We start from the raw sequence: 17,196 nt of genomic DNA on the forward strand, positions 1-17,196 counted from the left end.
ACCATATGTAAGTACGTGACAGCTCTCTTCATCTTCGTCGACCCCAGTTGCTTTTGAAGTGTTCACCCACATGAGAAGCCTGTTGTCAGTTGGGTCGGAAGATTGGGACATGAGCGGTAAGGGCACCGCTCCGATCATTTGTTCCCGGAACATTATGGCTTCTGGGCAGTGTGACGACGCTACTGTTGGCATCGCAGCCGCAGCGCTCCTGACTACCGTCCCCTCTCTCGTTTACCGGACTTATAAAAGCCAGACGGGAACTGGCTAGGGCGATGCCGATGCTGATGCCGAGGTCTCGATTGCGTGATAGGAACCGTGGCTACTGACTGCGTTCGTTGATCAGGCGTGTTGGTGGATAAATGACACCAGACAGCTGGGTACCTCCGAAGAGGTCGGAGACCACGAGTGATTGGATTTCGTGTGTGGAAAGATTCTTCTGAAAGATGTTGGGCTTCCGAGTCGTGAAGAATCCTTCGCACTACCTCCCTTTATTTCAGTCACCGTTTACCATCGCTCTTGTAGTATCCATCTATGGGAACTTATCGGGTGCTGGTTTGAAGTTTCAGGCCGCTAGGAGGTACCAAGGAAACGCTGCTAGAATACCATTCAAGAACATGTGCCCCAAGGCCGGGTGAATGACGGAGACAGCAATTGTACACATTGATCGCACGTTGCGGATCGTGCCGGTCGGAGACGAGGACCTGGTCATATATATTGCAGAAAAATAATAGTTCGAACGTCATGACAGGCTCCGCGCAACACTTTTCTAAATTCAATCTTCAGTCCACCGCTACAAGCTGCCCAGACGGTCCCTAGTCCTAATCTCCCTTCGAAAGTTCTGAGGCGTTCTCTAGGCCCGATGATGTAAACGGCTACTAAAACAACGCCGAATTGGTGGAGAAAAGTTTCGGCAAGACCATTGTCGAGGGTTCTGCATTTCTCGAATGGCTATGAAAACCGGTCTTGGTATAGCGTTATACTTTCCCTCTCTACATCCGTGTTACTGTTATGAGGTTCTGACCACACTTCTTGTTGTTCTACGGTGAACTACATACAAATCACGAATAATGTAACAGCAGAGACGACAAACAAGGATGACAGGTCCAAATTGCATTATGGTTACTACGAGGGATAGAATGGTCTATTCTGCTCAGAGAGTTGAATAGGCCTTTATATGACGCTTCCCTTCATGTGCCATCAACCGATGCTTCTCCGTTGTTTTTCCGTCGTGTCGGTTTCCATCCGTCTCACTAAATCTGAGAGGTTTGGGTTGGCTCTAACTTTGCTTCTCGAGCTCCTACACCAGAACAAACAGAACATACCAAAACAGGAGGCGGTTTGCTCAAGATATGCGCGAATAGTCAAAAGTTTGGTTGTGGACGAAGAGAAACGTTTGAAATTTCCTTTTCCCTAACTTCATTTCCCCAGGCCCCCCTTATGCCTCCGGCGGAACGGAACTTGGCTTCCGTCCACTCTCATCTCCAGGCAATTATTCGATTTAAATAAACGGAAGGAGGGTTTTCAGAGCGCTCGCAGCATACACTCTTCCCTTTCTACCAAATTCATATGAAGGTATGCCTCCTCTCCAACTACTGCCAGTCAGGCCTGCACACAGTACCGATACTAGAATGCTCTCGAAGCTTGTAGTAGTTGCGGCATCTCTGGTCGTCACACCAAGTTACCCCCTTAAATTCAGTATCTTCGGTGAGATTATGAGATGAAGGGTCCAACGCGAGATACCACTGAGGACTTGACGGGTGAAATCGGGCCTGGTTCGTCCTCGGAGCAAACGAGCGCGTCATGTCCAGCTTCCAACAGACCGGGTGATCGTGACAAGGAGTAAAGCTGACGCTAAAGTGCGCGGTCTCGTCTTTGGTCCGTCGAGATAGTTTATGGGAAGCTGTGTCGCAGTTAATACATGACCAGCACAGCACTATCTTGAATGACGAATCGCAAGGCTATCATGCAGGGGACTTATGTCAACTTACACTCGCAATAACCCAGCTGTCTTACGGCCCTTTTGACATCGGGATGAAGAGGTAGCTCGAAAAGTTCCCTGCCTTCGTAAATCAGGCAGACACACTTATTAGGATCGAAGCATCCCAGGGGATCCAAACGGCGAGGCCCTGAGTCGGGCAACCATAGACACGAAGACTTCTTCTGCACTGCCGCCAGGCTTCCGCGCATCTGTTCGGCTGTGATGCGTGACCCGGCGGGCGTCAGAGGGAATGAGAAGTGTGTTTCGTTTTGCAAGAATACTTGTCTGGCCCAGGGAGCCTGGCCGCTATTGTTTTGGAAAATTGCAGTTCTGCTACCCGAGTGGGCATGTTGGCCGATTCTCTCTACGTGACTCGGATGACCGCAGTGAAATCCCATCCGACCCCTATGCCGAGGGACGTCCGATCCATGCCGCGATGCTCGAACAAAGTCGTTCCAGTTGAACACCTTATGCTCACACAGCGGTACGAATCCCTCCCTACCGATGCATATTCTTTTGTCGGGCGTGTTGAGGCGTTGGGACGCTGAAAAGATGCTGGACGGATGACTTTCATTGCATCCTGAACAATACATGGGAGCCTCGGCTCTGTAGAACAGCTTGCTCCCGGGTCGACGGTTGGCCTTGCAAGGCTTGCAGAAGGACCTGACCTCCGGCGCCCCGACTTCTAGGGCTTTTACCCACCCTTTGGCTTGAAAGGGTGACGCCCAAAGCAATTGGTATCCTTCGCCGCGTTCCCACAACTTGGTGAACTTTTTGGATGAGAAGAGCCTCATGAAAGTTCGTGATGACCGACGAAGCTGGCACAGCGTGGCCAGGTCGAGACATTCCATAATGTCGAGGAGGACGTGGTCGGGAAGCCCGCCGAGCGGGCTCTTCGTGGCGTTGTGGTAGATTGCGGCGACGAGGGGGTCGATGCTTACACCTGCTGGCCAGTCTAGGTCGTCATTCTGGGTAACACTTGAGTTGTTGGTTCTCGGGCTTAACGAAGAGGGCCCTTCGATTCCTTGTGCATCTCTCAAGGGAACCTCATGTTCACCCTCGTTGACATTGGCCGGGTAGACCGCATCACAGGTGCCATGAGCCCCGTCACTGCCTTCGTCATCTGTGGTTACCCAGTCACCATCATTCGAGATACTGTCCTGAGTAAGAGGTGGTAGGTTTGGAGAGCTTTGATGCTTAGGTGCATTATTCGGAATCGACGTTGTCGCAGTCGATGTCCCCCTCGTAGACGATGAGAAGCATTGGCAAATCTTGCTTTTCAATCGCCGAAGAAAACATGTCGGGCAAAAATGCTCGTGAGGTGTTTCTTTCGTGGTCATCGTCAGTTACAGAGGCGCAGACCCTTACCATCAAAGGATTGCGTGTGTAGGAGGACGGAGGGAGTGATCTGGTTTTAATATAACATAATGAGTTTCCACGTAAACTTTTGGTATATTTGGATCTTTTGAGTTCAAGGACACAGATGCTCGCTCCGCCACACAAGAACAAAACCACCTTGAGAGTGAAGGCCTCGCCGTCTTGTGACCTTTCAGAGAACTGGATTCCACGAATGATTTAAAAAGATGATGGGATGGCCCTCAAGCAAGAGTGAAGAGGTGCGAGATAAAACAAGATACAAGCCACTTGTTATTTGATATCTGCTTGTTTTGTGTTCTGTGTTCATGAACTCCTTCTGTTAATTCTTTCGCTCTCTCCATTGCATGTTGCCCGGGTGTGCCCGTGTATCAACTCATCATCAAGCAACTCCTTCTTATAATAGTAAATAAACGACTAAATTAATCAAGATATGTCGTCAAGACCCGAGCCAATGTTATCGACCTACTTCGACTAATCAACGTTGATCGCCGTTAGCGATACGTTAATCACGCCTTCATTCTCATTCGCCAGCCTTAAAACCAATCTGCTGCTCAGGGTGTCATCGAAATCTGACATGCATACAACTACGCCGCTTCCTCCCCTGCCAGAATCAGCTGTTATGCCGTTTTGAATAGGAATTGATGTGCAGATCAGACCGTCATAGCCCGCGTTCTGGCCAACCCGAGTGAACCAGCAATATCGAGAGAATCATGTCCCGGGATCTCGGCGAACCAGCTGGGAGTTGGTTTTAGGTCGCGATCCTTTGGCATTCTCAGGTAGCAGTAGCATGGCATACCCCGGCCGGGGAAAAAGAAAGGGAGTCTGTGAATCTAGGGGGCCAACACAATAAAGTCGCCACCGTCTCTATGCCCGTCCTCCCTTATCGCCTGGCCTACTTCCTCCTCGCTTCGGTGGCGTTCTTGTCTTACAACCAACCTTATTCTGGTTCAGCATCATGTATTCTCGGAATCTCTTCAAGTTTTGCGTGTTCATGGCGGTCATGGCTTTGAGAGCAGAAGCTGCATCGACCTGGATACGGCCAGACGCGACGGGTGCTGCCAACTTCAGGGGGTGGTTCATTAAGGGCCTCACCAGTAAGTCCATTCCGTCTCCCATCTCGGGAAGAGTATCGAATCTTCCAAGCTCAAATGACTAACATGTGTTCTAAACAAAAGCCAGTGCCAAATTCTGCGGCTCCGGCCAGACTCGCACAGCATCGGGGGGCTTCGCGGGCTGCTGCACCGCCGCGTCATGTCCCCTACCCACCGAATGTCGCAGTGATACATTGACGTTTGCCGGGGGAAGTACGAGAACATGGTATGATGAGCTCACGCGGTGGACACATCAGTCGGTGAAGAAAATCGAACAAGGAGCGAGAGGCTGACAGTGTTTCTCCGGAATATAGCAATCCTGGGGCGACTTGCTGGACGATGTCGGTCTACGCGACGCCACCAGCCGACGGTGCTTTCTACAGTGACCTCTGGTGCGCAGGCGCAAACACAGAGACGGAGCTGTTTCTGTCCATAGAGGCCACCTCCACGGGGTCTCCGACAGGTCTGTAGTGAGCCCGTCCTCCGGTTGAGGAGGAACTTGTGTTAACCCAGGGAAATTCCAGGTCGAGCGACTTCGACGGCAACGAATACGTCAGCAGCCGCAGATTCGGGGTCGAACTCGGGATCGAGCAAGGCGTGGATAGCCGGCGTGGTCATCGGTCCACTGGCCGGCATCGCATTGGGCGTGCTGGTGTTCTTCATGCTCAGGAGGCGGTGGAAGAAGAAGCATGATGCCACCACGGCCGCTGCTACTGCGCCCGGCGCTCAGAATGGTGACGGTTACGGAATGCAACAAGACTGGTCCAAGACGCAGACTCCCTCTGGGTATTCTCACCAGCAATGGCAGACAAGTCCTCACCCCCCTCCTTTGGAGCTGGACACGAATCGGTTCGCGGGACCGCCTAGAGAAATGGATACTGCGAATGCCACGGCAAGCGAGTTGGATGCGGAACAGGTACCAAGGAGATGATTCTGGAAGTCTATTGAGATACACGTTTGCGAATGTCACGCTCGGTACCTAAACGTGGGCATATGATGATCTACTGACGCCCGTACAAACAAAACTGTCTACGTCTTTGCTTCCGCCTGATGAGCGTGATTATAATAGTAATCAATCGGCGATATCATCGTACCCATGAAAGCAAAGGGTTGCATAAAGGGCTTGACACGTATCATTCCATGAGGAGCTTTGCATCTAAGGGCGATAGGTCTAATATCACACTTCTTTCTTCCCTTTTCATCGATATCCATTTCATCACACTCATCCTCAAATACGAACCATCATGACCGTAACAACAACCGAGCTAAGGAAACTTGGAAACATTCCCTCACCAGCGGGCTATTCTCCATGGAGGAATAAGATCACCCGTATAAACGACGAACACTGATGACGGATGGAACCAATGACGACGAAGGCGACGATGACGACGAAGGCGACGATGACGACAAGATTCTACCCATGACCCAATCAGCGTGATTTCACTGCATTTTATTCCCACCACGACGAGGCGTGCGGCGTAGTTCATCTTGCCGGGTTTTGTGGCTCTCACTGCATATTTAATTCCGTGGACATCCACGGCAGCCCAAACCCGGTCCAGTATTACTGATAAATTCAACGTCAAGATAATCTGCTCCCACGGCACATGAATAAATATACAATACCATCGCGGCCAAATACGAACCCCACGAGAGTCTTCTGATAAAATATGCAAGCCCTAGAAAAGAGGGGTATTCCCGATACCAAAGCAAAACGAACCACGCTATGCAGCCCAGAGACCACCATCACCTCTACGACCCCCTCGTGATGTTCGGCCCCGTCCCGATGCCCGTCAGCGTCCTGACGAACCAGTGCGCCCAGCTCTCCGTCTCGAGCGTCCTCTTCAGCTCCTCGGCGCGCTTCTCGACGTCCTCGACCTGCCGCTCGAACAGCGCGACCCCGTCCTCGACGTCGTCGACCTTGCTCACGAGGCCGTTGACCTCGTACTCAAGGCGCGCGACCAGCACCTCGACCTCCTTAATCGCCTCGGTGATGTGCGCGCGCTCTTCGGCGATGAGCTCCGACGAGCTCTGCTTGACGCGGTGGTAGGCCTCGCTGAGCTGGTAGTAGAGGTTCTGGAGCTCCTCCTGCTCCCGGTTGTAGTGCTCGTCCATGCTCTCGACGGCCTTGACCTTGGACTCCACCCAGGGGTTGACCTCCCGCTTGATGGTCGCGATAGAGTCGTAGAGGCTGCGGGCGAACTCGGCGAGGCTGGCCTGTTGCTGTAGGGCGTCGGCCGTGGCGAAGTGCTTGTCGTCGTAAACCTCCGTGATTTCCTCCCATCGCAAGACAGCTTCTTCGGCGTCGCCGAAAGATAACCTTCGCGGCCACCGAGCTTCGTTCAAAGAGTGCTTGTAAGACAGTCTCGAGACAGCAATAGAGTGCCGTCGTTGCAGAAAGCTTACGCCATTGTTGCCACTCCTCTCAGCCTCGAAAGGGCCATGAAGATCTGCTTCGTCGACAACTGAACCGGCCACGGATGGTTGAAACCGCTCGGGCTCATCCTTGATTATGCCGTTGGCCGGGCCATTAGGGGGCGTTGCGAATACTCCTTCGATATGTGTAGAGCTGGGCTCGGACAATTCGCGAACCTGCTTGGCTGTTGCGGGAGTGACTGTCGCAGGAGATTTGACCAGCTCCTGTGACGAATCTCGACCGCCTTGCGCTACCTCGGCTTCCTTCTTGAACTGGGCCAGATACTCCTCCGGCTTGTTCTTCCACGTGAAGGCTCTACCAACCACGACTGGGGATGACAGGGCTGCCGCGGACGTTTGCGCGAGTGCTGAAATACCGGAGCTGTTGTAACCGTTCTCGCCAAAGTCGTCTCTGCTAGGGCGACTCGCGTGGCCTCTCAGACCGGTTCCAACGACGTCTTTGATGCGTCCTAGTCCTGACTTCGCGTCGCTTACTCTGCCGGCAACCGACTTGAAGACCGTTTTTCTCAGAGCATCCTTATCACCAGGGTTTTCAACGATACTAACGGCTGAAGCGGGTGCCGGAGCTGAATAGACCCCTGAAGACTCCTCTCTTTGCCTTTGCATCTCTTCCTCAAGCGGTAATGATTGTGTCCGCTTGTTTACCTGAGCGGCAGCCTCGTCCTTCCCGGCCAGCGGCGGTGCAAAGTCGGATGACTTCTCCTGGAGTTCCGGAACCGTCTTTCGCGGTCTGCCATACCACAGCCACTTCGCTCGCTCGCCATATGCCAATGCTATGAACTTGTCAATGTCGACGGTCTCGATATCAGCAATGCCGGCCTTGTCTTTACCGCCGACCATACCAATAACCAGCTCGCCCCTTTTGCCGCCGATTTCAGCTACAGTTGACTTGACAGCCTTTTGCACGCCCCATCCTTCGCCAGCAGCCGCTTTTGCCGTGACGCTATGGAGCTTGAGTATTGTTGGGCGATCGAGTCGTCTCGTCCGCTCGAGTTTGTGTGATTTCTGAAAGTACGCAATGCCCCTTTTCGTGCTCTCGATGTCAAACACATCTTTCGATACAGGAGCGCCGTAGTAATGCAGACGATTCCTTGCGCCCATCAGCATACCCAAAAGGGCTGCCACAGTAGTCGGGCCCAGAATGCCGTCCGTCGGCTCGATGTTGTACGATTCAGCACCGAGCTCCGTCCACCAGTTCCCAATAGCTTCTTCTGTCTTGTCGCACAGCAATCCGTCGATGTATTCGTTGTCCAGCTTCCCGAACATGAACAGCGAGACCTGGCACAGCTTGACGAGTTCCACCACCGACTGCGGAAACGGGACCTTCTCGCTGGTCTTGTAAAGCTGGTAAAATTTGGCCTGAGTCGCCGGTGTGGGGTCCGACAGGTTCATGCCAGATCGGCCGGAACACCCCAGTCGCTTGAGATTCTCGTTGACGATGAAGGCCTGACGGTGGCTACGTATGTCGCCTTCGGGGACCGGTATGACTGTAAGGGCAGACGGGAAGCTGCTTAGGTTCGTAACCATGACATCGCCCAGCGGCGTTTCCTTCGGTCGCGCATGGTACTGGTGAATGGCCCTGAAGTAGAATCGAAGGCGGTCTGACCAGGTACTCTCGTCCGCAGGGACGTCCAGCACCCCAACTACGACAGAATGTTTCGGGTCACCAGTATAGGTGACAATCACCAGCGTGGGCGACTTTCGCGAACAAGCCCATTGTTCGACCAGGTACAACTCGTAGCCCTGCAAGACACCTCGGCGCTCGATTACGGTGACGGACGGATCGCTTTCGAGGTATCTGCAGACAAAACCAGTCAGAAGAACGACATTTAACCAAGATCTGTAAAATCTCACCTGAAAGCGACCGGATCGGCAAATACCCATTTCCTCTTTGTCGTCGGCAAGGGAGACGGTGTAGCGGGCTCTGTCGAGGCCTCCTTTCGCGCCTCGAGCGGTAGGGGAGTATCCAGGGGCGAAGGTCCTCTGCTTCGCTGCTGCGACGCGACCCTCGCCAGCGTCAGTTCCTCCTCACGGTGCATCCGCGGGTCGTTGACCGGGAAGGGGAATCGGAATGCCATCCCCATTTGCATGAGCGCGGCGATTGCACTCGGAGCATCGACGGCACTCTACCTCCAAGCAGTCGAGTTCATAGTCGCCTCTGTCGGTTCGTCGGTTGATTGTCGAAAGAGTCGCACTTAAACACACAATAGTAAATGCCAACCTGCATGTGACTTGCGCGTCTCGTTGGGATGTTGACTGTCTCGATCTCTTAGGCTTCGATTCCTTCTCGTTCGGTGGGTGGTCGGCATGTGACGCAATGCAGTCCTTACTGGTTGGGCCGGGAGCTGTACCACCTGCAACTCCTTCAGCGAATGGGTAGCACGAGAAACAAAGGGCGGGCAGCGGTCAACTGGTATCGGAATGTACGCTAAAGGTCCCCCAGATCTACGAGGTACCTTATTTAGGTGCCCCCAAGAACCGGGCAGCTCATCCCGACCCCGTCCCCGCCCCCCTGCCGGTTATGCGCTCCCCTCGTCAATTTAACCAACCGGGCCGCCATTTCACCGGCAACTCAATGCGTCACGCTTGGCTGTCTCAGCACTGTGCCAGCGGTCTGCGTCAACTCAACGGCCACTACAGCCACTGAACTGATTCAGCTAACTGCAAGGTCCAAGTATCGCCCCAACTTAGATACGACGATAACCGACGACCACCTCACGATAACGACGGCGACGACAACCACAACAGCATACCTTAGGTGACCGGGGCTTCGATTCAGCACCTCAAGACCATGATCTGTCCGTCGTAACTTCCATCAGTCGAGCTACATCGCCGCGCCGCAGCATTCAACACCAACCCCACACATCACGACATACAACGCCATATGCCAACCACCACCGCCAACATGGCGGAACAGAACCCCATGATGACGCTCCAGGCGGATCTCTCCCGCTTCCGCAAGGCAACCCTCAACTCGGCCGTCAAGGACGCAGACAAGCTACTCGATCTGCTCCTGCAGGCAAGGGAGCAAGTTGCCAATGGTACGTTTCGCCGTCCCGGGACGGAACCCATCGGCGGTGGTTGGTCGTGTGCTCACCCGTATTCCCAGCATCCGATCCGCACCGCGCAAGCTTGACCATGACCAAGCTCCAGAATCCCGTAAACGCCAGCTTCGACGCGATAAACAACGACTTGAAGGAGGTTTCCAAGGCGCAGAAAGTCTATGGAAAGGCCCTCGAGAAGGTACCGCATTCACAAGCCCTCTCCATGGGACAAGCCCTCTCCATGGGACGAACCCTCAAGCTAACACCAAGACCTCGCAGTCCTTCCCTACACGACCCCTTCCAACAGACTACGATGCGATGGCCTCATATCCCTCATTAATCAACCGCGCCGTCGCCATGCACATGCTGCGCGAGGGCCAGTTCAGCGTCGCCTCGACCTTCCTCCGCGAAGCCCACGAGCGCCCTCCCCCGCGCGCCGCCTCCCCGAACAACCCCTCCTCCCCGCCCCTCCCCGACGCCGGCATCTCCCTCCAGTCCCAGGAGCTGCAGGAGAAGTTCGCCAGCATGTACAACATCCTCAACCACCTCAAGAACCGCAACCTCGTCCCCGCCATCGAGTGGGCCCAGGAGAAGTCCCACGACCTCGAGGCCCGCGGCTCCAACCTCGAATTCGAGCTCTCCAAGCTCCAGTTCGTCTGGCTCTTCAAGGGCCCCGAGGTCAACGGCCTCCCCGCCGACCCCCCCGGCTCCAACGGCCGCGCCGGCGCCATGTCCTACGCCCAGGCCAACTTCGGCCGCTTCCAGGCCCGCCACCTCAAGGAGATCCAGCAGCTCTCGTGCGCCATGGTCTACGCCTCCAACATCGCGACCTCCCCCTACGCCAACATCTTCGACACCACTGCCGCCTTCGACGACGTCGCCCTCTCCTTCACCCGCGAGTTCTGCTCCCTCCTCGGCCTCTCCGCCGAGTCCCCGCTCTACGTCGCCGCCACCGCCGGCGCCATCGCCCTCCCCCAGCTCATGAAGTACACCTCCTACATGAAGGCCAAGCGCACCGAGTGGACCACCGAGAACGAGCTCGCCTTCGAGACCCCGCTGCCGCGCAGCATGATCTACCACCCCATCTTCGTCTGCCCCGTCAGCAAGGAGCAGACCACCGAGCAGAACCCGCCCATGATGCTGCCGTGCGGCCACGTCATCTGCAAGGAGTCGCTGCAGCGCCTCACCAAGGGCTCGCGCTTCAAGTGCCCGTACTGTCCCAACGAGGGCCACATTAAGGATGCCCGGGAGATCAAGCTCTAGTGGACGGAGTAGTCGAGTCTTCGTCGCACGCGAGCTCGTCCGAGAGGGGGTGAAGCGAGTTTAGAGATACAAATGTCGATAAAGCGAAATATTACAAACACGAGGCGAGGGTGGGTGATTCCGGCCTCGACTTTACCTGGAATGGGTTTGGAAGATAAGCGGCGTTAGGAACAATCGGAATTTGGGGGGTTTAAATGGTTACGGGGAAGGCGTTCACTCTGCTTTGGTTGGTAAACACCGGTGGGAATATTTGATTGTGACTCGATTTCGAGTCGCGGGGTTGGGAAGCGGTCTTGGTTATTGGATAGCGGGAATACAACTACAAATTCACTCTACCACGCATGCGTCTATACATCTCACGAGGATGTGTTAGTCGACTCGTGTTGATCAAACCCACCATAAATGACTTCCTCAAAACAATCTCATGCAATGACGACACAATAGAGCATCACGTGGATCAAACTTCAGATTCATCTCGGTTTGGAAACTTCTTTCATGATGATCTGAATTACCTCATGCTGGCTAGGATACACTAAGGAAAGTCTCAAAGCAAAATCGCTGTCTAAACCCAGATTCTCGGCCTCGACCGTGAGAAGATTTGGCCATCGGCCCATACAAAACTTCTCACCACGTGCGGTGGGCCATCGGCCATCGTGGTATCCTGGGTGGTGTCGCTGTCGCAAGAGCGACCAAAGTAGAATCAATCCATAACTCCGCCCTCAGTCTTCGTCTCCCACTGCTGGGTGGTGGAGGGAGAGAGAATGTCGTCAACGCCGTACAATGTGAACAAACAAGGAAAATGAAAAGCCGAAGATGGGGAATCTCAACCAGTCCAACACGCTCCCGGCCCGCGTGTCACCGTTCCGTCCGTCCACAATCCCTTCCTGGATTTTATTTTGTTGGATAAGAAAGGTGGCATTGTTCGTAAGTCATGTCTTTGTACAATCGCGCGGCGTCTCTTTCAATCGTTCGGTGCCTCGTCGGGTCAAGCCAGCTCCACCCTTCTTTTAGTCGATCGTCATACGGCTAGCCATGGTAGGCTTGACGTCTTGAAGGTTGATGGAGTTCAGGTCGGGGTTCTTTTCCACGTCCCTTGAAGGCTTTCGCAGATGCGTCTTAAGGCCAGCACCGAAGTTCCGCATGCAAATGACGCAGTTAACGATCGTACAAATGATGAGGAGGATGGTGATGACGGTGAATGCGGTCAGGGACTTCTTGACTGGCTGGTACTGCAACCGCGTTGTCGGCTGGTAGATGCGAACCAGCTTGAAGATGAAGTAGCTGAGGGCGCCAAAGTAGAGCACCAGGACAGCAATCATGCCAGGCTTGTTCTCAATTCTGGTGAACCAAGCCGCCAAGAGCAGAATGGCGATCGTAACGGGGATTGCAGCGATGGTCAAGCCGAATTCGGCGTCGGTACTGGGGTTGACAATAACGAGGAACTGAACCGTGAAGCCGAGGAAGAAGAAGAAATCGAACTTCAGGAGTGCAATGTAAATCTAGACGGCAATGGTCAGCGCGAGTCGTCTGGGCGGGGATAGCGTGATCAATGACATACCTGGTAGTGCAGGAATCGCTTCTTCATTCTGTAGTCGGCTCCTATCGTCTTCAGAATGTCCCAAGCGAAAACCTGGTAAAGCTTCCAGGCAACAAGACCCATGGCGATGGTGCCGAAGGCGAGAATGCAGGGAATGGCCACGAGGTACGGTTTGACGTCGGCCCACATGTCGTCCTGGGGGTTGATGAGGGCGTTGTTGACTTTCAGCTGGTCGATTGCCTCGGCGATTTGGTCGACTTGGATCGCCGTGTAGACCATGAGGGCCAGGTTTGCGATGCAGACACCAATGACCTGAATGGTATTCTTGGCGCGGAGAGCATCCCATACGATAACCAACTCGTAGAGGAAGCCGAAGATGAAGAGGGTTAAGAAGGTCGGGATCGTGCGTCGAGGCGAGTCCTCCTGAGCGCTTTGTTGGGCCTGCTCGACGTCGGTCAAACTGGTCTGGAATTTCCAGAAGACGTAACTGTGGGATTGTCAGCATGGCGCGACATTGTGCGACTATTGATGCGTCGGTTTCTTACGCCTCGAAGCCCAGGCAGATTATGGCCTGAATAAGGGTGATGCCAAAGAAGATGCGAGGCCATTTGGCACCCATGAAGCCGAAGCCCATGAAGCCTTGGGTGCTACTGGCGGGACGAGAGCCGTTCATGGTGGATGGTGCGATGCCTTCGCGGAAAGCGTAACCTTGATTAGAAGTTTGCGGGGGGTTGTATTGCTGTTGGTACTGTTGTTGGTATTGCTGAGCGTATTGTTGTGCGGCGAGTTCTTGGTCGTAGCCGGCAAAGTTGGGGTCACCGCCGAGCAAAGAGCGGCGGGAGTCAAGCCTCGTAGCCAGGTCGACGGTATTGGCGACTCCCCGGGAGGAGTCGAGAAGGAGAGTGGAATTGGGTGAGGGCGTCGATCGGAGAGGCAGGCAGCAGCGGCGGCGGCAGCGGCAGCGGCAGCAGGGCGGTCAGGGCTGCGCGTCGTGCAAGCAAATGGGCACAACGACAGGCGGCACCGGTCGGAAAAGGACGGATTGAGGACGGGATCGAGTGACTTCCTTTCGGGGGAAGGCTGGAGGCCGGTTTAAGGGATAAAAAGCGAGTGGAGAGCGAGGGAGGACCCCGTCGGCGGGAAATTCGACGAACAATAAGCAGAAGCAGGCGCTGATGGTGGTGGCAGAATGAGGAAATGAAAACAGGTCAAAAGAAGGGAGGGAAAAGCGACGGAATAGAGTTTCGGGCCCTCTCTATCTCTTTGTCGCAGCCAACCTTCTTCTCAACGACCGACTTTTTGGGTTTGGGTGACAGCAAGGGGGGAAGCTGTTGCTGGATGGAAAAAGAATAAATAAAAAATAAAAAGAGGGAATGAGGAGGTGGTTGTTGGTGTGAAGCTGAAACAGGTTGACGAGTTTGATCTGTTCAGTACGAAGTACACAATATCGGTCCAGGGGCTTCTTTTTTTCTCTTCGCCGTCTCCTGGGGTTCCAATTCTGACAGGCAGGAAAGGAAGGCTGGGCGTGGTGTCGAACTTGCCGTGAGGAAGGGGTGGTTATTCGTATGAAAGTAGCGCACGCTGTACAGAGTACACCCGTCTTGCAGCGGCAGGAGGCAGGAAAGCCTGGGGAGGAGGAGCGACGAGGGGGGAGGGAAGGAGAGGAGGCAGTGACCAGGGTCTGCGCTAGGCGGAAAGAGGGAATCCTTGGAGGGAGGTGGAGACTCTGGACTCCAGGAGTGAGCAGGAGTGGAGCGAGGACCAAGGACGAAGGACCAGAAGGGGGGCCTTCACGGGTTCGAATGGGTAATTAGTGGGGAGTGCCGAGGAACTGGAGGAAGGGACGGGAAGTCGAAAAAAGGTCCAGTCCAAAGGGGCGACGCTGAGTCTCTGAATGAAGTGACAATTACTTCAGTAAATGCTCGTAGCCGTCAGTTGATCGTTCTCGGGTCGGTGTACGATTGAATTAGTAGTCAGACTCTCGGATGGTTGAAGAGAAGGTGATGATATGACGGCTTCGATTCGATTCGCTTCGCTAGTCGATCACACCCGGAGTGTAAGATGGACGATTCTCAGTCTTTCAGGTAACAGTCTGTCTGCTGTAAGGCAAGAGGGAGTGGGGCCCTGAAAAGGTCTGGCCGCGCCGTGGTGTCGTGGTCTTGCGTCGTCTGGTGTTGGGGAGCTTCTTGGTATTACGGCGTCCTCCTCTTCTCGTATTAGTGTCGCGGATCGCTGACGGATCGATGGAGGGATGGACGGTAGTGTGTAGCGTGTAGCGTGTGGTGTTCGTAGGGCAGCGAGCGTGGTGGTGTTGTAGCCTTCTTAGGTAGTCGACCGGTCGACGGCAGATGATGATGGATCAGCGGTTGGAGATGCAGAAATGACAAGACACAAACACGAACGAGAGCACGCGCCCGGTTTATCATCTCAAATGGATTTATCCGCAGCAGCGAGAGAGGCCTCAAAAAAACAACATCAAAAGCACAGCAATCCTGGCCCTCCCGTCATAGGTAAAGGCAATTAATTACAAGACAACTCCATAAACCGCACCTGGGCCCTGGGCCAAGCAAGTCAAGGACTAGTGCCGGCACAGCACAGCCAGAACGCCAGTGCACACCACACCATCATCACAACCACCCACCGTCCACCACCTCCAAGTCTCCAGTCTCCAGTCTCCAGACTTGCCCCGATCCAATTGGATCCAATACCACCAAGACCTTGGACGATGGCCTTCGTTCCAGGGACAGTAGGGCTGTGCAGAGAACCCGGACCCGTGGGAGGTTGCAGCAGGCCCTGCCAACTGCGCCAGGAATAGGACTGGAGATGCACCTCACCGTAGGTAGGTTGTGATGGTGGTGGATGTGGGTTGTCAATGTGTGCTGACCTGTACAATTTGTTAGTGCACCGCCGACGGGGCCACTTATGCAAGTCAGCATGCAGACTCACGCGACCCGTTTCCCCTTAACATGCACGACTTTGGTGACAGCACAATTGGGGACCGAACCGAACCTTCCATTCTGTCGCTAATTAGCCCGTCCGGTGCCTTAGGTTCTTCCAACTTCTGCAACCTGCAAACGACCACCGAAATGAGGCTTGTACAGCCACCTCGTTGCTTCTCTCTGGAGTGATTTACACACTGCCCTACCGTCCTACACTACATCGTGCCTTATGCAGGACCTTAAATTAAGCCCACGAGACTGCCCAACGGCCTCCGGCTCACTCGAGGACGCCCAGCCGGACGACGCCGTGGCTCCCGAGCTGATAGGCCCGTCAACGAACGTCTCTCGACATTCCATTGTCGCAAAAGCTGGACGGGCTGAATTAGAGGCTGACACTTCCGCATGTTTCCTGACGTCTCTCCATCCTAAAATAATCCTTCACATGCCTCTTGCTGATGACTGCAGGTGAGAGGCTGAATCAGTCCTTTTGTCTGTGTTTTGTTTTCGTCTTTCTTAGACAACTTCAGACCAAAACAAATAGTAGCTTCCGTCGACGTCCACTCCGTACGAACACCGTTCAAACCCCCTCGGCGGCATGCATATTCCGCTATTATGGGTTCTCTTTTACGGGGAGCCAGAAGAAGCAATATGTCCTCCCCGTTAAGCCCCCGTTGATAAGCGAAGGCAGAATACGCGTCTCTGGATACGCTCTTTTTCGTTCCTCACTCGTTTCTCGCCGGGAACCTCTGGTTAACAACGAGGCTTTCTCCCGCTAGCTGTTTTTACTTGACTTGAAGAAACGAGGCCTCCTCTCCGTTTCCGCGAAGCCGTTCCCGCGGCTTAACTAATTAACAGCCTACGTCAACGTCTTTCTTCAACCCGACCGGACCGTCATCTCCACGACCCATCGGCCATGGCACCGTTACACTTCCCTGCATCCCCTTTCCCACCCTCATCAATGCCGCGCCGCCCTCTCCTCTCCCTCTGCTGCCCACGGGCTCCGATCCCACATCGAGCCCAGCCCCCACAGAGAACCCCGTCCTCCGTGGTGGTGCGCCGCCGCTCCGAGAAATGGGACACAAACAATGGGCGCAGAAGACGGGAACCTAGGGCATTGAATGGCGATCGACCCTGCGCAGTGACGACAGACGCAAGGAAACGCCGCTAAGCCACGCCAGAGGTGACCCCACCACGGCACCACGGTTTGAGGCTCAGTCAAAGTTGAACCACCAGTGAGGGAGCGAGGAATGCTGCTAACCACTCTCTTATCATATCATCGCCAACCTCCAACAGGAATTGGATTGCCAGTGATGATGCTATTGTGAGATCGGATTAGCCGCCGGTGATGCCCAATTCGCTGCCTACGTAGTTTCTACCTCACATGTCGATGCTTCATCCTAACTCTGAAAAGCGAAAAAACAAGCTCAGTCAATGCTCACCGCCGTAGCCGCCGCCAAACCCAAATATCATTCCATCCGAAGTATCGAAACGCATCAACCACCACCACCACACCAAAACACAAACCCATCAAAAA

At 54.3% G+C, this 17,196-nt stretch overlaps 4 protein-coding genes across 4 annotated transcripts; 2 read left to right on the top strand and 2 right to left on the bottom strand.

Annotated features, from left to right (window-relative positions):
• Positions 1-4,785: 4,785 nt before the first annotated feature.
• CkaCkLH20_12907 (uncharacterized protein) lies at positions 4,786-5,377 on the top strand (the record flags this gene model as incomplete). The annotated part of the gene is made up of 2 exons (XM_038895618.1): positions 4,786-4,909; positions 4,971-5,377. 2 exons carry the CDS (start codon positions 4,786-4,788, stop codon positions 5,375-5,377), a joined length of 531 nt encoding a protein of 176 aa, XP_038739071.1.
• An 818-nt stretch (positions 5,378-6,195) lies between these two features.
• On the bottom strand, positions 6,196-8,963 carry CkaCkLH20_12908 (sin3 complex subunit; the record flags this gene model as incomplete). Its single annotated transcript, XM_038895619.1, has 2 exons — positions 6,196-8,677; positions 8,734-8,963. 2 exons carry the CDS (start codon positions 8,961-8,963, stop codon positions 6,196-6,198), a joined length of 2,712 nt encoding a protein of 903 aa, XP_038739072.1.
• An 800-nt stretch (positions 8,964-9,763) lies between these two features.
• Positions 9,764-11,186, top strand: CkaCkLH20_12909 (uncharacterized protein; the record flags this gene model as incomplete). Its single annotated transcript, XM_038895620.1, has 3 exons — positions 9,764-9,920; positions 9,989-10,122; positions 10,203-11,186. 3 exons carry the CDS (start codon positions 9,764-9,766, stop codon positions 11,184-11,186), a joined length of 1,275 nt encoding a protein of 424 aa, XP_038739073.1.
• Positions 11,187-12,193: 1,007 nt separating this feature from the next.
• On the bottom strand, positions 12,194-13,582 carry CkaCkLH20_12910 (uncharacterized protein; the record flags this gene model as incomplete). The annotated part of the gene is made up of 3 exons (XM_038895621.1): positions 12,194-12,685; positions 12,745-13,210; positions 13,269-13,582. The coding sequence occupies 3 exons, from the start codon at positions 13,580-13,582 to the stop codon at positions 12,194-12,196; spliced, it is 1,272 nt and encodes a 423-aa protein (XP_038739074.1).
• Between the last annotated feature and the right edge of the window lie 3,614 nt (positions 13,583-17,196).

The sequence above is a fragment of the Colletotrichum karsti genome (genome assembly GCF_011947395.1).
Source record: "Colletotrichum karsti strain CkLH20 chromosome Unknown Scaffold67, whole genome shotgun sequence".
Lineage (NCBI taxonomy): Eukaryota > Fungi > Ascomycota > Sordariomycetes > Glomerellales > Glomerellaceae > Colletotrichum > Colletotrichum karsti.